This window comes from Vigna umbellata, chromosome 8 (genome assembly GCF_029865625.1).
Source record: "Vigna umbellata cultivar VRB3 chromosome 8, Vumbellata_1.0, whole genome shotgun sequence".
NCBI lineage: Eukaryota > Viridiplantae > Streptophyta > Magnoliopsida > Fabales > Fabaceae > Vigna > Vigna umbellata.
The window spans coordinates 34,288,768-34,309,225 of NC_142172.1; the positions used below are offsets into that span (position 1 = coordinate 34,288,768).

Sequence of the window (20,458 nt, forward strand, 5' to 3'; positions counted from 1 at the left end):
TATTAATTAATTTTTTTTAATTAATTAATTCTATTAAAACAAATTGAAAATAAGAAATAAAATAGAAATTGAATTAAAAGCAAAGATCTAAAAATATAATAAAATAGAATAAAACCAAAAGGTAAAATAAAAGAAAAATAATAAAAGAAACACTAAAAACACAATTTTTACAAATCCGGACAAAATTGAGTGTTGACACTATTACATGTCAGTATTTTGATATATTAGTTGTTATTTACTCTTTTTGTTGTTATTTATTAAACTGTCATTATTGTCTCACATATGTATTATTCTAATAGGGATATAGGCTTACAGATCATGTTGATCCTATAAATATAACACTAACCCTCAAGTTATATTCACTTCACACTTGATACTCGATAGTTATTCCCATATAATAGATCATAACTCTCTTACTAACTTGAGTGTCGAAAAGTTCTTATAAATGGATCTTCCCCTCTCACCAACAAGGAGGCTCTTTTCAAACAGAAAAGAGTAATCAAAACATTGTTAGGATCTTGCCACTGTCTACAAATTCCAAGCTCAATCTTTCAACACCCGAATGCAAAGACAACCCCAGCCTTGCAACACCCGAGTTCAGCAAGGCACACCAAAAAATGAGGATAATCTAACTCCTGAAGGGGTAAATATCAAGCTCGACTTTATCAAAGAAGCCCGACCTTCAGAAGGCACCATTCCACTCGTCCAATGCAAAAACACAAACAACTTAACCCCTATACACGAAGGAAAAATCAACATAATCCAACTCTATATAAAAACTCTAATCAATGAACAAAAGAATAACACAAAAGCTTGCTCTATCCAAGCAACCCCAAGGAAGCATGCCAAGGCCAACTAGGCCGTCCTTTTAAACCTAGCTCAACCAAGGCCACCTCTAACCACCTAGCCCTAAGATATTCAAAACAAATCAGGTACCAATGCTCACCCCACATGTTACTAGTACTCCAAAACAAAAAAATACATACTCAACCATGGAGACAAGCTGCTAAACCTATAATTTTAGATAATATTTTCTTCTATTCTTTACTTATTTATAGTATAGGAAGTTATTAAAATTTATTAAACAAATTTTTAGGGGATATTGTCCTTGTAGAAAAAGAAAAACAAATACTCTCCATTTTGTATTAAGTAATTTAGAAGAAAGAAGAGAACTTATTTGAGAGAGAAAGATATTTCAGCTCATCCACAAATATACCAAGGAATGAAAGAAAAAAACATGCGAAGAAACGTGAAATTACAATTTTCACCTTATTACGAGACAATTATTTGAAGGATATATAATCGAGCATGCTATACTTATAACTGTTATAACCATTCGATAGTAGCCATAACATAATATAATAATCAAACTATTTTAAATAACAATAAATATAACACACACACATAAAGATTTTTAATTTTACCATTAAAGATTTCTTAAATTAAAATAAGTATTTTAGCAATTTTATCTTTTAAATGATTTTTTTTCAATTTAATTATTATTTTTATTTAACCTTTTTTTTAAAATTTAACTATTAATATTAATTTTTTTCAATAACTTTTTTAATATTAATAAATATATTCTAAAAAAATTATGAACCCATATCTCTAAAAAAAATCATAAACTCTATTACTACTAATTAATCATATTTTCTATCCATAAACTTTATTATTACTAATAATACTAACAGAAAATTACTACTATTATTTAGGTGAATATTTTTCATGACTCTTACCGTTATGCCATTCGTTTAATAAAATCTAAAAAAAGTGTAACGATGGTTTAATGATTTTTCAACCACCACCAACCCTTAATTTTGTACTATTGTATTATAATAAAAGTTAAAAATTAGAAAAATGTTAACGAATCAATAAAAAAGTTTAAAAAAACCACAAAACACAACAAATTAAATTTAAATTAACAAACTAATCAAAAACTAAAAAAAAATACAACAAATAATTAAATAATAATTCATATTTAAAAATAAAATATCAATAAATAATTATAGATTACAAAAATTAACAAACAAATTTAAATTTTGAAATTAAGAAAAATTAATTACATTAAAAATAAAATTTAAATAAATATCAAATATAAAAGTAAAATACAAATTACAAAATATTAACGGCAAAATATTTAATATTTAAATAAACTAATAAAAAAATATAAAAAAGGCTTAATATAAGTCCTCATTTTTGTTAACTTTGTTCGAAGTGAGACTTGTTTTTTAAAATGTTCAATGTAGTCCTTTATATCGTAATTTATGTTCAATTTAGTCATTTTAACAAACAACGTTTAAATAGTTAACGACTAAATGTCATGCTGAGCAATCAGTCAATGACATGTCATTTATTGGCTGACGTAGACACTTTAAAGTTATTTTTTGATATTATGGCTTTTATTTTTAATTCTCTTGCTTTATTATTAATCTCTTTTAAGACTGCCCAACAATGGGTCTTTACGGTCAGACCAACCCTGACCCCATGACGACATTCACGGGCCCTCCATGGACGCCACCCGCGCAATCAAAGAATAACCAAGAATGAGATAACAAAATAGGACTCACGATTTAAGAGACAAATAACACAACCATCAACCTTAATCGAAGAACAGGAAAACCCAAAATTCAATTCAACGAAACCCTACATCTCAACTCGCAGAAGAAATAAGATAATCATAACAAAACCCCCCAAATTTTGATGTACAACTCAAACCCTCCGTCACGCTCTCGTCGCCTCTGTCGTGCCTTTGCACGCTTTTGTCACGCCTTTGCCTCGCCTAAACGCGTATCCCTTTCATACAAACCCTCGACAAGACCAAAGAGAAGAGGGATGAAGCTCTCTCCCTTATGACGCGAACTATATCAAGAACAGGGTCACAAATTTCTCCTGTGAAACGAACCAAAATAGAAAATAAAGGGAGAAGAAGGGTTTATTGTAGTGCGAACTAGTATGCTATGAAGGGAGGAAGAAGAGCGCATCCACAATGCCATCGTCCTTGCCGCCAAGAGGCCGTTGCTCAAGCCATAGAACCATTGTCACCCCAAAAATGGCTTTTCGGATGTTGAGAAGAGAAAATCCCCATTATAAAAAAATATCAAAAAATAAAAAACCCTAATATCACAAAATAACTTTCAAAAATTATAAATCCACCTCACTATGTCTTAAAGTGTCCACGTCAGCCAATAACTGGCATGTCATTTACTGATTGCTCATCTGGACATTTAGCCGTTAACGATCTAAACGTCGTTAGCCAAAAGCACTAAAGTGAACATAATATAAAGGACTCCATTGAACATTCTAAAAAAATGAGTCTCACTTTGAACAAAGTTAACAAAAATAGGGACCAACAATGGTATTAAGCCTATAAAAAACAAATCAGATTCAAAAAATAATTAAATATAATAAAGCAAATCAAAAGAAGGAAAATCAATGCACTTGATTGTAGTTCAAGTTGCGGCAACAGTGAAACCACATTTCCAAGTGCGACAGCCGCATTTTCAACTGCGACACTATATGAACCGCACTTCCAACTGTGGTTAGACTGCATTTCAAACTGCGGCGAGCTCTCAACCGCACTTCCAAGTGCGAAGAGCTCTGCAACCCCTCTTCCAACGTCGGTGTGCTCTCAACTAGTGCGGTTAAGACATCAACTTTCGTCCCATCTAGTCCAGAAATGCATCCCAGACATGCAAACAACACATATAAATACTACACACAAACAATCCATACAAACAATACATACAAACGAATATTATCACATACAATCTTTCTATCATACAAAGCTTAAGGAAAGAACAACCAACCTGGACGTCCAAGCTAAGAAGAAACACCACTGCAAGCGCTTACCACGATACCACGACCACGACCACTAAAGAGAGGTCTGTGCGTGACAACAAGTAAAATGAGGGAGGAGGGGAGGAGCACTGCATGCGAGAAAAGAGAAGAAAATGGTGTAGGATTTCAGAACGTGAAATGCGGCAGAGAAGTAAGGGTGAATACTTGCTTTTAACTGTTGAATGGATAAAATCAGTCAAAAGATTTTCTATGATTATGTGATTCTCACAGAGACACAATTGGAATAATAGAAAAATAGGAAAGTGCAAGGTGAGACTAGTCAGGTGCAGAGAGAGATTGGTGAGGTGAAACAAGAAATACTCTAAGATAATTATTGTGTTGAATGACCATTTGGCCCAACTTCATTATTGTGTATTAATTTTATCTAACTAATAGTTGACCGCTAGGCTATCTCCTAGGGGCAAAGTTAATTTGAAATTGTCGTATGAATTATTATAGTTCATCTTAAAGTGCAAACTAGTAGATTACCTTTATAATAGAAGAAAGATAAAATGGAATTTAATACAAATTTAATTTTAAAGTGACTATTTAACCTAAAAAATAGGAGAGAAAATAATCTACGAACACCGAAAAACGATTCTATGAAAAAAATCTGAAGAGAAGACGTGAGGTAGGCTGTCTGACACCATCTTATACACTTGAATACGCTATTTTAAAAGTATGAGAGCTGCCACATTAACTGATGTTGTTAGCATATGAAATTCCATGGGGTAATAATATTCTGAAAACCACAGAAGTAAGTCGGAGTAAAATAATATGATAGATAGAGTAATTAAAAGTAAGAGGAAAAAACAAATGCAATAAAGTTTGGATACCAAGTATCACGTGTTAGTGTGAGACCACTCTTTCTTTCCTTACTCGAATCGTTTCATTAAATATCTTAATCCGAGATAACGATAGTTTCTTAGTTTGTTAATTATAGGTCCTTTGTATTTCTCTCTAACGTGCATTTTCTTTTTATTTAAGAACGTGCATCAGTGTTGGTAGGAGCTGAATCCTTTTAAGAGACAACTATATAATTTTTATTATATTGAATGCATTTGAAGACTTTTATAAATTTATTTTTATTTTTGTTTAAATGGGATTACATGCGAAACAAAACCCAATAAAGGAGGGTGTGAAGAGATTACTATTGAGCAGGGTGTGAGACAACAGACAACCCACCTTCCAGTCCTTCACTTTTCGCTCTGTCTCTGCTCCTTTTCACAAAACGGGAAACAAGAGCCTCCTAATAATTTTGTTTATCAGGGAAATAATAATAATAATAATAATAATAATAATAAAATAAAATAAATAATAATATCAGTGTAGTTTTAACTTCCCTCCTTCAATCACTCCCATTACTCTCTTCTCTCTCCTGCATCAATCAAAGTAAAAATCTCACCCTCACGAGACACTGGTTTTAGCCTCATATCTCTCTCTCTCTCTCTCTCCACCAAGTTGTTTAATAAATAATAACACTGCAATGCAATCTCTCTCTGGATTTGTATTTTTCTCTCTCTGAACCAGAATGGCGAAAGAGCTTCTTCTGCAACTTCGTCTATTGCTTCTTCTTCCGGAACAACGGTGTCGTTTTCTGCCTCGCATGCCAATGTTCAACTTCGCATTCTGACTCTTCTTACTTCTACATTTTCGATCCCTTCGATCCGTTTAGCTTCACCTTGCTTCTCGCAACCACCGACTAACTCGGCTCAGGTGCATTTTGCCTTTTCCTCTCATTTATCTACCTGATTCAACTTTTCTCCCTGCTCTCTCTTCACTCCTCTTCTTAATTTTTACCTTCCTGCTTCCACTTTAGATTTCTCTCCGTTTTCTTCGTTTGCACTGTTCACATCCACTTCGATGCTATTTTTTCCTTCTGCATTCCACTTCGTTACCTCTGATTCGTGGTCTTTTCGGCTTACTGTTTCTGGTACTGCTTAATTATTCTAGAGACTTGTTCTTTCGTGAAATGTAGGTAAACAAGCAAATCATTAATTATGCGTAGTGATCTTAGTTGTTGTTACTGCTTCGAGTAGCGAAGCTGGTTGAATGAACGAAACATTTTCGACACACGTTATGCACAGTTTCTATTTCTCTAGGTTTCTCGCCACTGAATAGAACCGCAGTAACTCTTTACGTGAATAATTTTTATGGTGAAGCCTATTTGTCAAGTAATTAACTCCCTGATTGTTCAACTTTGGTACTCAACTCAGTGTGATCCTGGGTTATATTTATTTCTCTTTAACCGCGTGATCTTATTGTTCCTGTAATTAACGAGCATTGCTGGACCCGGTTTTTGACTACTTTATTTGCTTTATTTGTTTTCTTTTGATTATCGATTACATTTGTTCGTTTCTTTTTTGCGCAATAATCACCGTTGTATTGCGTTGTACTTTTCCTATTCTACCTTGAGAAGGGATAAAGGGAAAAGGTTAACTTGTAAGCATATGCAATTCTTGAGTAACTTCGCTGCTAGTGTAGTTTCCCTTCTCAGACACACAGTCCAGTACAATAATTGTCTTTGTAACTTCCAAATATGGTTTAATAATTTACCTGCCCTCCATTATTTTGTCATCTAACCTTTCTGTAAGGATTCAATGTGTTTGACTTGGAATGTACCCAGGGGTGGGAATTCTCTTAATTGATGACATGGAGCAGTATGAAATACTTGAGCAAATTGGAAAAGGCGCTTTTGGTTCTGCGCTTCTTGTGAGACATAAGCATGAAAAGAAAAAGTGAGAAACTAACCTACCTGACCTCTTTATTTTTCTCGTCTGTTTCTTTTCAGTTGTGCACTTACATGTTTAAACAACAACGTTTGCTGTTCCATAAGTCATTATTGGCAATGCTTTTGCACTTATGTCTTTTGATTATATAGATATGTGTTGAAGAAGATTCGCCTTGCACGTCAAACCGAGCGCTCTCGCAGATCTGCACATCTGGAGGTTGGTGCTTCAAGTAGCAGTTTAAATAGAATGCACAATACTTATCTTGTGACTTTTTCTAAAATATTTCCCTTTGCATGTTGCAATTTTTGGTTTCTAGTTCTATAGAAGTGTCATTTGCTAATGGGCCTTAAGACAAGTTTCAGGCCTCAACCGTCAAAGTAGCAGCAACCCTCAAATGTTGACGTGAGAATATGTGTGGATTGCATTGTTCTAATTGCATAACTAACATTTATGTCTTTTGGTCTGTATAGATGGAGCTCATCTCTAAATTAAGAAACCAATTCATTGTGGAGTACAAAGATTCGTGGGTAGAAAAGGTATTTTGCTTCTTAGTTTTACCTCTCTTCAGTTAATTAGAACAATGGTTTCTACGTGCTGCTTGCATAAAATAAGCTTGTATTGTAGGATTGCTAGGAAATCTCTTGGTGAATGCAGCATAAAACTCCGAGTTTGTTATATGTTTTTAACTATTTTGGCTCCTTCCTTCTCAGGGTTGCTATGTCTGCATCATTATAGGTTATTGCGAGGGAGGAGATATGTAAGTCTCGTTTGTGTAACTTCTAGCATACAATTCATAGTTCTATTCTTAACTATTGGTAAATTGGAGCATGAATGTTTTTCAAAACATGCTGTTGATGTAATGCAGGGCGGAAGCTATAAAGAAAGCTAATGGTGTCCTGTTTCCTGAGGAGGTTATTTTTTTCTCCAATCAGAAATTTATATTCCTTCCATTTGGATTAGAATAAGGGTCATATTAATTTTTGCATTTAAAATTTAAAAACGACAATTTGTTTGCAGAAACTTTGTAAGTGGCTCGTTCAACTTCTTATGGCTCTTGAGTACTTGCACATGAACCACATTCTTCACCGTGATGTCAAGGTTAGTGACTAATTTCTCTTTGTATATAGTAGTACAATATCATAAAAGTTATTTCAATCTGATTTATACTAAGGTATATACTAATGAGAAAATCACATGATTCCATCAGTGTTCAAATATCTTCTTGACAAAAGATCGTGACATACGGCTCGGTAAGTTATTCTACATTTCCTTTAAGTAAGGCTTAGATGATTGAAGTTTTGTTCATTAGTTATCGAGGATCATGCAGGTGATTTTGGACTTGCCAAAATGTTGACGTCTGATGATCTCGCTTCCTCTGTAAGACATGTACAACCTTTTAATTGGATTTGGTTATTGTAAATTTAACACTTACAATAATCAACCAGTGGTTGTCTTGTAATGCAGGTTGTGGGAACTCCTAGCTACATGTGCCCTGAGCTCCTTGCTGATATACCTTATGGTTCTAAATCAGATATTTGGTCCTTGGGTAAGTACTATTATTATTGTTTTATTCTTTGTACTTTTTCTGTTATGGGTTTATTGTATAATCTCTGAAATCGGATAATCCAGGATGCTGTATATATGAAATGACAGCGCATAAGCCTGCATTCAAAGCATTTGTAAGTTTCTCTCTAAAAAGTCTTTTTTTTTTCTGTGTTTTTTTTTCTTTATGCAATGTATTAAATACATTCATGTCTGCTGTTGAATGATAAGTATAAGATTCGACAAATATTTGTCAATAATTTGGCTATCATCAAACCGCCATATTTGGACATTTAGTGTTACGTGGACTGATCAGTAGACTACAATCTTGTTAATTTACATTATCTTTATATCCCAATTTATTATGTTTTGAAATTGTTATTATATTATTTTTCATAACTTCGATTTTACAATATATCATCACCAACACTTATTTAGCTGCATAATACCTGTATATAGAATCAGATTCACTGCATATTTTTTGTTTTCATATATTTTCTGTCAACTTTGTTTTTGGAATTACCTAATTATCTTTCAATTTCTTTGAGCAGGATATACAGGCATTGATTAACAAGATTAATAAATCAATAGTGGCTCCACTGCCTACAAAATATTCTAGTTCGTTGTAAGCATATAGTTTTCCTTCATAAAGTTAATTATTAATTTTTCCATTTTTCAAACTGCAATGTCATGTTTTACGCCATAAAATTTAACACTTGACAAACCAAGTGCCTAAAGTTTTCCATACATGAGGTGTGGTTTAGCCTAAGATAATTTATAGTAAGTTTTTTTTTTGTTAGTTTATGTGATCAATTATTAATATCATGGACTATGCGATTGATGATTGATCAAGTATATTTATTGCTTTTGGCAGTCGAGGTCTTGTTAAAAGTATGCTGCGCAAGAATCCAGAGCTTAGGCCAAGTGTATGTAATATCATCCTCTGACCTATACTTCATTGAAATTTATGAATGCTACATCTAGCGCGGTATTTTATTTCCATTGTGATTGAATAGATATTGCAATCCTCTGACCTAGAATGATTCATTGAAACTTATGGCTGCCACATCTAGCACCGAAATGGATTGTCAGGAGTGGATTAGCTGAAGGAATCATCACTTTTAGCTTGCTTGGTTGGAGATAGTTGGGTTGATGATAGATTTTACTTCAAATTTTGATGCGATTTTCACTTTGGCCTTTCATTCTTTTATATGAACAAACCCTGTTTGGTACTGGAGAAATCTTCGTAGTACTACATTGCATCAATTAAAGGCAGAGGAATACGATAGGCAAAGTATTGAGTTATGAAGGGCAATATTTTTGAAAATGAAAATTATACTAAAATTTGCATACTAGTATTTCTACACTGTTATAACCAACATGGTTTTTTGGGCATATTAATGGTGTCTGCTTTCCTGAAGATATGAATTGAAAATTGATATTAATGTGTGGCTGCCATGAATATCACCCTTTTATCCTCTAGAACTCCATCAGCTAGATTGGTTTGCTTGTCTTAGAAAATGGATTTTATGTTTAACTCCTCTACAAAATTGAGTGCGAGACTAAATATTTATGGACTGGGCTGTCTGATAGTGGTCCAACGAGTAACATGGTAGATATAATCTTCTTAAAATAAATTTTCATACTAACTTGAATTTAGAGATGGCCAAAAATCAGTGAGTTTCATCTCAGCTGATATATATGTATATATTGTACTCATCTTTTAGTATATATACATATTATATAGATGTATGTATGTATACATCAGCTGAGTACATGTATATCTTAAAAGAGAAGGCTACAACCCATGTTCCTTAACCTAAAGCAAGGTACATCCATAAACAACTTTTATAAAAGCTGTACAACAAAATAATAAAACCTATTTCAAGAATTTTATAAACAGGTGTAGAAAATTTTAAATTAAAAGCTAAAAATTCAAAAAATTTCTTTTAGAAACCATAATTTACCTGATGACTGGTGCCACTGCCGTCTACATGGTAGTAATGATTATTGTTAGTGGTGGCCAATTTTATTCATTTTGCATAACGTCTTGTCGAGCTCATTAATCCTTTGTCTCCATATATGTCCTTGTCTGGCATCTGCTTCTATTCACCATGATATCAACTGGGTTGAGGCCTTGTGGGCAGCTATCTTTCTATGTGCCCTACCCATCTGAAATTCAAATCTGACCTGTCACATGGACCTATTTCTTATTTGAGGTGTACTTGTGGTGGTAGGCTACAGAGCTGCTTGGACATCCACATCTTCAATCTTACGTTCTTAAGGTCCATCTCAAAATCAATAGCCCCAGGCGAAACACATTGCCAGTTCATTGGCCAGAATCCAATTACTTGAAGAAAACTAGATTTTTGGTGCCAGAAGATGACCCTGTTTCTCTGTATAGGGATAAGCGACATTCTTTCAGTAATGATCGGACTCTGAACCCTAGTGTATCTGGAGCTGATCAAGATTCTTTGTGCTCTACTCTTGAAATAGATTGTACTCCTGACCATTTGAATCAAAGATTAGCAGAACTACGTGTTGGAGATAGCCATGAATTGAAATCAATCCGGAAGCCTGCTGTTTCCAGAACTTCTAGCATTGCTAAGACTCCAAGATTCACTTCCTCAAAAGTCTCTGGCACCAACAAGAAAACAATGAAATCCTCAAAGAATCATAAAGAGGTAAGGAAAGTTGTAAATCCATTATGTTTTCACATGACTTTGGCTTCTTTTTCTTTGGGTTGGGGGTATAAGAATGTTTGTCACATGGTTTAGTTATAAAAAGAGTCAAGCATGTCATCTTTGTGGTTTCATTAAGGTTTAATAGCCAATTTAGTCCTCACTTTGGTTGAAAAATCTCAATTTAGTCCCTCGTTATAAAAGTGTTTTGAATTAGTCCTAACTTTTAAAATAGTGGGTCAGATTGGTCCTTTATGTTAAATATAAGTTAACAAAATTAATGGATGATGATGTGACACAACTTAAAGCTAACGAGAGACCAATCTAACACATCAGCTTTAAGCTGTGTCACATCATCATCCATTAATTTCGTTAACTTATATTTAACGAAAGGGACCAATCTGACCCACTATTTTAAAAGTTAGGACTAATGTAAAACACTTTTATAACGAGGGACTAAATTGAGATTTTTCAACCAAAGTAGGGACTAAATTGGCTATTAAACCTTTCATTAAATATTTAGTTAGACAGTTGACAACTCCTGGACCAGATAGTTTTCTAAAGAATGGGGTAGTTGTATTGAACTACACTAACAAGTAGTCAATCGAGAATGACCTTTCTCCTAGTTTGAAATATTACAAAAAAACTCTTATTTACTCGGTTTAGAAATCTCCCTTCTTGTCATTAGCTTTTATTTATTTTTTAATTTTATTTTATAAGATCTAAGGTACGGGTTTAATATATGCTCTACTTTTACACCTAATTTACCTGTAAAGTAAATGTCGTACCTTTTATAATTGATTAAAAAACAGGAGAGCAAAAGTTACCAGAAAAATTATTTATGGTTTTAGTAATTTTTAATATTTTTTCTTTGACAGGTATTATTACAAAATTAACATCATTTTACTATTGGGGAGAATTTTGTAATATGATACATACATATATACATACATATGTATATATACATACATACATATATACATACATATGTATATATACATACATACATATGTATATATATATATATATATATATATATATTCGAGTGGATTGTAATATACAAGAAGGAGAGAGCATCTTTATATCTGGTCAAGCATCAAGGTAAATTCACCAAAAACATAAATTACCTGTCTGACTTGCTAAAGTTTGGTTGCAGATGCCTCCTTCACACAGTACAACAAAATCTGCTAATACTAACCGTAGAGCATCATTTCCATTGCCAAAAAGAGGTGGTATTCGACAGCCTCCTTCCGGGCCCAATGCCACTATGATTAGTCACGTGTCTTCACCTGATATCTCAGTCAATTCTCCACGAATTGATAAGATGGCTGAATTCCCATTAACTTCATATGTGGATTCTTTGTTTCCCATCAATAGAACATCATCCTTTGTTCAATGTTCCTCTGGCCTCCCATCCAGCGGCAACCATTCCACTGTGATAGACAAATGCACGGTAGAGGTACATGATATGGCCTCAAACAGTCCCGACTGTACTGAGTCTTGGCAGGGAATCAAGCAGAGCGTTTTAAAGGAAATTGATGAGGATAAAAGTGGTTCCTCTGATCAAAATGCAACGGCAGGTGCTTCAAGCCACACATCTTCTGACTTGCGCCGTAGACAATTTGACCCGTCATCATTCCAACAAAGGGCTGAAGCTTTAGAAGGGTTGCTTGAATTTAGTGCAAGATTGCTACAGCAGGCGAGATATGATGAACTTGGGGTTCTATTGAAACCATTTGGGCCTGGAAAGGTTTCCCCAAGGGAAACAGCTATCTGGTTGAGTAAGAGCTTCAAAGAGAATACTTTCAACCCAGAAGAATCCATGTAAACTGCTATAATGTTTACCGTAGTCATTTTTAGAGTTCAGTGTTTCTTCTCACATGAGAGAATTTAGCCAGCTGATTTTCTTAACGTATCTCATTTTTTTTTTCATTTACCCTTTTCTTTTTCATTCCACTGAATAATGATAACTCAAATTTTCGATCTGATCCATGAAGCAGATGATAGATATTTCTTTGGCAGGAAAGTTGGCGAAGGTTGGTGTCTCAAAACCCTTTCCATTCTTGTAATTGTTCGTTAATTTTTCTTTCCTGGAATAACTATGCATCAGTTAAATGGGGAGCAGAAGGTATTGGCACTTGAGTAGAGACCCTAGTTATGTAATCAAGGAAGTGGTATACTTTGAAATTTATCTTTAGTCCTAATGGCACCGAAATTTCGTTTTCATTGTGGGGTGGGGGCTAATTGGTTAACAATACCAAAAACATTTTGCTGGTGTTACTATTTAATTAGTTTCCTAGTGGTACTGGGTGTTCTGTATTTGTACTGCCTAATAAGTGTAAATGCAAAGAAGCATTTAGTAGGAAATCGACGAATCATACTCCCATTTATGAAAACAGACTGATATTAGGGCAACTTTTTCTTTTCGCTTTCAGCATCTGAGATTGAGACCGGCATACCTTGAATTCATACATGCAATTGCCATATTATGGACTAGAGATGTTACATTGCCTCTATCTAGTTCAGGTACTAGAAGACGGCCAGCACTTTCTTTTATATGATGTTTTATTATTTTAGTATACAAGCATTCAACACCCAAATTTTACATTGATTGCGGCTTTTTCCTTTCTTGTTTTGGTTGTCGTCCGGACAGACCTTAGTTGAAATGACTGTTTAAAGACGATATTTGCTGCTTCTGCCATTTTGTCTGAATTTTATAGTTTCGGCTTCTAATATTTGGGTATTGATATCGATTCATGTCTTGTTATTCATTATTTATCTGAGAAGTTGACTTCTCACTGATGTCTGTAACATGATCCCTTTTGCGCGTATTCACTGTTCAAACCGTGTCCTAACGTGGGACTAGTATACGAGAATGGTTATAAAATCGTAACAATGCGGCTGTTAATCAGTTTGTTCAACATTCAAGAAAACATCTGAAAGAATCAATTTATGATTCATGGCCAACTTCGTCATCCCATGGAGTCGTCTTGACTCCAATAATTCTAATCGTGCTATCTGGAAGAGTGATAAAGCTGTCTCATCAAGTAAGATCTTTGCTCTTGTGTTGAAAAACTTCGGAAGCGGGTTTTTTCGTCGGTGGAGTGCAGTTTCCTTTGGAAAGGCCTTTTTGAATATTTTATTTTCAACTTTAGAAGACTTAAGCCGTGTGCTAGCTGGTGGTTAGCTTAATCCGGGATCCTAGCGGCTTGTTACTTGGACAGCGGATTTCAACCTTCTTATGTAAGGCAATCTTATGAATGGTGCCGGGTAAGAATTTTTGGCCTTTCTCAAGATTGGAGACCAAAAGTTTTCTCACCATAGCACGTGGTGTAGGAGTACCTTTATCATTGGATGGCTTCACGGGACGTCGTTCTTGCGGAATGTTTGCAAGGGCTCTTGAGGATCTTGATAATGAAGCATGATTTACCATATCAAATACTGGTTGAAGGGGAAGATTAGGCCTTCTTTGTTTCACTTGTGTAAGAGAGATTCCCTGAATTTTGCGATAAATGCCAAATTATTGGACACTGTTTCTTCTTGTCGTCATGTTTTGCAGGAACGAAGTGGTCGTCAGCATTCTGTAAAGAAGACCCATGTTATCTAGAAGTTCGAGAAAGATAACGAGGGGTTGATAGTAGGGTTGACAATGATAATAACCTTGTTTTTCATGTGGAGAATGACATTTCGCCACTTATACTAAAATCAACAGCTCTACTGTGGTTGTCACCGATAATCGCAAAGTAGACACACCTGTGGTTTTTAAGTATTTCAAAAAAGCAGTCTTTCTTTCTCAAGGAATTTCTGAGAGCGAGCAGAATTCTTCCTAACGTTTTAGAAACTCCTCCAGTTTTCAAGCTGTCTTGATGATAGATACTCTAGTTTGTAAGTTTAATGCTGAAGTTTTCTAGGACCCGGAAATAATTCTGGATGATAATCGTGATGTAACTAACATAGCAGAAAATTCTCTTATGCATGTATACTAAATGATATGAATGAGGTTTAGGTTTTGGGGTTGACATGGTTGAGGAAGATGGTGGTAACTTGCAGTGTAATTCTTCAAAAGTGATTATAAGGGTCGACCCGATAACTCATCCTTTCAGAAGGATTTATCCAAATGGCAGAAGACAAAATTGAAGCAGAGAAGAGAAAAGCTTTACGCTAGCAGCAAGATCCTTCGAGGGGGTTACGAAATAACTCCTTTGACGAAGTTTCAGTTATTGTATTGGAATGCTAGCGTTCTAGCAAATTCCAACACTAGAAACGTGCTGAGCATAAACTGGATGTTCTGCTTATTGCAGAACCTTGGATGGATCATGCTAAATTTCCTCCTAGGTTTTGGTCCTCCTTATGATATAAAAACTTTGCGGTTAATGGAAGGGTTCACTTATTACCAAATCTTTGGTGTTCCTGTAGTGTTGAATTGTTTCCTATTATTATATTTCAATTTGAGCAAATGCCATGTAGCTAATAAAGTTTTACATGTTAAGCAACCATGGAAGGACCTATCTGATAATTATAATGCTTTGGTTGGATCCTTGATTGTCCCTGGTTATTAAATGCAGTTTTGAGAAGAATTTATTGCATGCGTAGATGGTGTGGAATAATGGTCGGGTGGGGTCATCCAGAATTGAAATGCGATTGGACCGTGCTTTTGTAATTCCGGAATACTAGAGACTGTACTACTTTGATAAGGTGCAATTCTAATCACCATCCAATATTTGTCTTTTCAACAGAATGAATACAGAAGAAAATCATCTTTTTCATTCCATGGCATGTGGAATGATCATGAAGGATGTGCGAATGTTGTCAAAACTATCTCCAAGAACACATGTTGGCTGTCCTGTTTGTTCTTCATCAGAGAATCTTAAGGTTGCCCTCTCTAAGAGGAATAGGGTGGTCTTTGGAAGTATACATGAGCGTGTGCGCACTGTTCAGTCTGAACTGGTGCATATTCGACAGATAAGATATGGCCTAGAAGCCTTCTGGGCCATGTGGCGCTGTCATCATAGGATTCTTCCGGAACCTTTAATCAAACTTTTACACGCAAATGTACTGACATATAGAGGTAATTGTTTATATCCTACTGTATTCATAAATTCTTCATACACTATTGTTACTATTTTATACACAATTCTAAGTAGAAAAATAAACTAGAGATTGCTATGCGCTATAGAAGTTATCCCTGAAAATTTATTTATTGATATTTATATTATCAGAATTAAATAAATAAAATTCACAAGAGAGAATTTTCTAGTTTAATTAGCAGTTTGAATCTGAATAGTTGTTAAATACTTAGATGAAGTGTTTTATTGTATGAGATAATTTTATTTTGATTGAGTTGTTACGATCTTAAAAAAAGAGAGATGCAAAAGCATGTTATTTAGATTATAAAAGCAAATATGTATGAAATTAGTACAACCTAAGAAAATGGCAATATATTCCTTTGTTTTATTTTATGCGATGGTAATTCATGGGTTTAATGTATATGTAAGTTTGATCTAAAATATTTTATATAGAAAATCATTTAAAAACTAATTTCTAATTTTTATATGATCTTTAAGTTGTTATTATTAAAGTAAACAAACTTATTAAATTTGTGATTGATGAAAGTTTAGAAAATAATTCATACACCTTTTTGTCTTTATTTGTATACAAAAAATCACTGATGAATAAATAATAAGGTAAAAGTATATATACTGGAATAAATAAATTCATGCGAAGTAGTATTAATAATATTCATTAACTTGCTGCATTATAATTCATTGCTATGGTGACGAGGGATATTAATTTCATATTTACTTACAAGTTTAATATTATATTTTAAAATCTTCTAGTTTTTTTATTCCAATTTATAATTCATCACTATTTTTCATTTAATGTTATTTTGTGCTTGCTTTGTTTTTAACTTCAAAAGCCTTTTGGATTATGGTAAATGTTTGACATAAATTGTATTAGAATTTTTACTTTTTATTTTTTCTTTCGGTTAAACTTGATCTAAAGTTCTTAATTTTTTCAAACTGATAATTTGGTCTTTAGATATATGAGAATTTAGTTCTTTCTAACTATAAAAGCATGATTTCTTATAGTAAATTTAATGAATTCATATTTTTTCTCAATTTGAAAATTAATTTAATCCATATAAAAATTATAAGGACCATGACTATGTCTAAAGTAAATCACATTTTTTTAAAGGTAGTTGTATAAAGCGCTATTATTATTTGGGGTGTTTTGTAAATTGCAATTTTCTTTCTTTATTTAGTACACTTTCATGTATAATTGCAAACTTTCATATATAATTGCAATTTATAATTGTATTTAGCTTTTGATTTATTTCCGTTGCATGATATTTTAGAGTGAAGGAATAAGAAAATATATTAATTTTATGATTGTTGGTGGGCTATTAAGGTCATTACATTAAGGTTTAAGTTTTTTTTTTGCTATAATTTTAACAAAATTTATTTAATATTTAATGAACCAATTTGTCACTTATTTGTTATATAAGGTATTTCGTTATAAATATTTTACTACAGTTTGATGAGTATTAAAGTATTATTGCCTACATGCCCTGGAGTGACCGTAACTGATTTTTGTAGTGGTTGGTCAATCCTTGTATTTATCTTCAACTCAGCATCTAGAAGTTAATGTTCAACGTGGAATCAAAATTAATAACTAAATATGTCATTGGACTTTCTTCCCCATTACTCTTATCATTTCTAATCAATTTTGAGATCTTTTTACAACACGACACAAATTTGAAATATGGGTTGGTAAAAGAAATCAATTATTTTTAAATAATATTCAAATCAAAACTATTATTTTCCATGAACATATTTATGTAAGAAAAGTGACATAAAAGTTAAAATTGTAAAAAAAAATGGCATAAAAGGAACGCACTGTATATTATTGAATGGTGAAAACTTCTAAAATTCCTATGTGAATAAGAACAATTCTTCTGGTAAGAATGTAACACTTGTCCAAACTTTGACGTTAAATATTTCTTAAATACGTATACTATAGACTATAATATAGAAGTACAAGGATTGATACGTCATTTTTTAGTAGAAAAAGAAGCTTCCTTTGCTTACTTTCCACTCTTCTAGAGGAAAAAACACTTAAAATTTCTTCAAAAACGGATAGTGGAAGAAGAAATCTGGGGAAAAAAATGATTACTTTATTGTTCTGTGTAGTGAATGGAACTCGAGAGAGGTTTCTGCCACAAATTTCTAGCCCAAAAGTCTTGGCCGTGTGAAGCATACGAATGTGAGAAAGACAGTAACTCTTATAATATTAATGTTACAAATATGGCTTCTTAGTTCTTACTGTATTTATAAAGACCAAACCCAAATCCTTCTTCCATCATACACCTTCAAACCTGCGATTCTTCTTCTCTCTCTGTTATTGCTTTTGTGATATACCAAAACAAATGGGTTCCTGCAGATTATTGGGCATCATGGCTATGTTTCTTTTTCTGCTGTTTCCCTTGGCAGCCAAAGGGGACAATAATATTACTGATTCTTTCCTTGGTGCATAACTCATCTCTCTCTTCCACAAAATGAAAAACTTATCTTATTCTGTTTTATCCATTCATCTAATGCATGAAAACTGCAAGGCTACAAAGTGGTGGCAAATTAGTGTGTTATGACTTTAACTGTGACATACGGATATGAAATATTGCAGATAAGGTTTGTGAAGAAGTGGAATGTGGGAAAGGAAGCTGCGTTGTGAACACAAGTTACCCATTAAACTTCATTTGTGAATGCGAATCTGGCTGGACGAGAACTCAAGATGAAGATGATGATAAATTTGCCACTAGCTTTCTTCCATGTGTCATTCCCCAATGTAATGTCTTTCTCTGTTACTTTGAGTAATTTAAACCTGCCATCCTCAGTTTTGATGAATCCATGTGTTAAAAAAATTACAAATTTTTGTTATTATATAAATAACGCTTAAAAACTAGTTTAATGAAAATCGGTTGAATCTTCTCCAGGTAGCTTGAACTATGGTTGTCAACCAGCACCACCACCAGTTCCAGAGAAGAGTTTTCCACACAACTTATCAGCTTTCGATCGTAAGAGACACTGCTCCTTCATTAATAATGACTTGTAAACGTTACATTTTAATTACCAGTTCAGAAAAATTCATGTCATGAATGAAATATAATATGATTAATTATGTTTTTGTTTATTTTGTTTTTTATCCATATCTCAAATTTTGATTTATTTGGTCTTATATTTAAAGAAACATATTAATACAGTTTTCTTGTTGACACTAACTGTTTTTTTGGACGAAGAGGAATTTATGTATGTATCTCTTAAGGATAATATATTCTACAGTATTTTTTTAATAATATTTTAACACCATCTACACGTCATTCTCTAATTAATTCATATTGATGTTTGTGATTATTATTATTGATTGTGAAATAATTTTAAACTAATTACATAATAACACGTAAATGATATTAAAATGTTGTCAAAGTATCATTATGATATTAAAATGTTCTCAAAGTATCATTATCCATTTCTTAAATACAGGCATCTGACACCATCAAACTTTGAGACAAAAAACGAAAATGAAAATAAAAAACATAGTTATATTCTTTCTCTACTTCTCTAATGTTAAAAAAAAATGATAGCTTGCTATTGGGCGTACTGTGGGGAAGGAAAATGCGTCCAGAACAGGACACATACACACGCATGTGAATGCAGCCCCAATTACTTCAATCTTCTCAACATCTCTGTTTTTCCTTGTTACAGTGAATGTAAGGATTCAAAACCTTTTCTTTTCTACAATGGTCGCAGAATGTTATAGCATTGATTAAGGACGACATTCTTGTTTTATGCTTCTATTTTGAAGGTACTCTTGGATCTGATTGTTCGAAGCTTGGAATAAAAGTTGCAGATTCAACTGGCAATGAAGGTGAGATTAGACCTATTTCTTTTATTTAAAATGGAAAAGAAAAAAACATTGAAGTTGTGTTTGTTTTGGTATTTGTTTCAGATAGCTCAGGTTCATTGTTCAAAGGAAGGTTGGATTGGATGATTATGTTGTTGATGTCGACGGGTATGGTGATGTTGAGCTAAGACCCAAATGATACAGAAAATTATTTTGGCCCATAATTGATTTCATTGTTCTTCATCACTCATTGGGTGGTGATGACTATTGTTGCTATACTGTATGATATACTGTATCCACATACATACGTAGACAGCATGTACATTTGTCTTTTTGTACAATAAAGGGAGTGAAAATATTTGAACTTTAGAGCTTCTGTAAACTACTTAAACTTCATTGTCTGTGGATTTTATGTAGTTAATACTATTTCTGCAGTGTTATTATAAATTAAATATTCTTGTTTTGCAACAGTCATTAACCCCTCCATCATTTTGCCGTTTTCAATACATTTTACTGCTGATCAAATTTTCCATGGTAATGAAATTAATTAAGTTACAAAAATAATTAAAATTTATAATTATGTTATGAATTTAAACACGAAATTATGAATAATTTACAACTAAATAACCAAATTATGCAAAAAAAAATAAAATTAGATGTCAAAATTGATAAGTTTCTAACATGTAGGAATACAAATTTAAATTAAGCTAAAAGAATATTTCTCTTCTAAGCTTTTTTATTTAAAATCCTGTAAGGAGTGAGTCAGTT

At 33.1% G+C, this 20,458-nt stretch overlaps 2 protein-coding genes across 3 annotated transcripts; both read left to right on the forward strand.

Annotated features, from left to right (window-relative positions):
* The first annotated feature begins 5,207 nt into the window (after positions 1–5,207).
* Positions 5,208–12,934, forward strand: LOC124824242 (serine/threonine-protein kinase Nek2-like). Its single transcript, XM_047296652.2, has 15 exons — positions 5,208–5,553; positions 6,464–6,575; positions 6,719–6,785; positions 7,040–7,105; positions 7,280–7,326; positions 7,435–7,480; positions 7,587–7,667; positions 7,777–7,819; positions 7,897–7,946; positions 8,034–8,115; positions 8,199–8,248; positions 8,663–8,736; positions 8,986–9,037; positions 10,349–10,795; positions 11,949–12,934. Exons 2-15 carry the CDS (start codon positions 6,490–6,492, stop codon positions 12,618–12,620), a joined length of 1,863 nt encoding a protein of 620 aa, XP_047152608.2. The 5' UTR covers positions 5,208–5,553; positions 6,464–6,489; the 3' UTR covers positions 12,621–12,934.
* Positions 12,935–17,931: 4,997 nt separating this feature from the next.
* LOC124824239 (uncharacterized) lies at positions 17,932–20,164 on the forward strand. Of its 2 annotated transcripts, none has more exons than XM_088095741.1 (6): positions 17,932–18,055; positions 18,473–18,634; positions 18,783–18,863; positions 19,431–19,556; positions 19,652–19,714; positions 19,796–20,164. In XM_088095741.1, exons 1-6 carry the CDS (start codon positions 17,986–17,988, stop codon positions 19,876–19,878), a joined length of 585 nt encoding a protein of 194 aa, XP_087951867.1. In that variant the 5' UTR covers positions 17,932–17,985; the 3' UTR covers positions 19,879–20,164. The 2 variants fall into 2 exon arrangements, with proteins under 2 accessions (XP_087951867.1, XP_047152604.1); XM_047296648.2 differs by lacking the exon at positions 17,932–18,055 and adding an exon at positions 18,107–18,318.
* Positions 20,165–20,458: the final 294 nt, after the last annotated feature.

Excerpts from the sequence above, each read along its gene's own strand:
- LOC124824242 (XM_047296652.2), top strand. The coding sequence starts at position 6,490 with ATGGAGCAGTATGAAATACTTGAGCAAATTGGAAAAGGCGCTTTTGGT. Across the intron at positions 9,038-10,348 it reads ATCCAGAGCTTAGGCCAAGT|GCTACAGAGCTGCTTGGACA; the intron begins GTATGTAATATC and ends TTGTGGTGGTAG. Across the intron at positions 10,796-11,948 it reads CCTCAAAGAATCATAAAGAG|ATGCCTCCTTCACACAGTAC; the intron begins GTAAGGAAAGTT and ends GTTTGGTTGCAG.
- LOC124824239 (XM_047296648.2), top strand. The coding sequence starts at position 18,219 with ATGGGTTCCTGCAGATTATTGGGCATCATGGCTATGTTTCTTTTTCTG. Across the intron at positions 19,557-19,651 it reads TTTTCCTTGTTACAGTGAAT|GTACTCTTGGATCTGATTGT; the intron begins GTAAGGATTCAA and ends TCTATTTTGAAG. Across the intron at positions 19,715-19,795 it reads AGATTCAACTGGCAATGAAG|ATAGCTCAGGTTCATTGTTC; the intron begins GTGAGATTAGAC and ends TATTTGTTTCAG.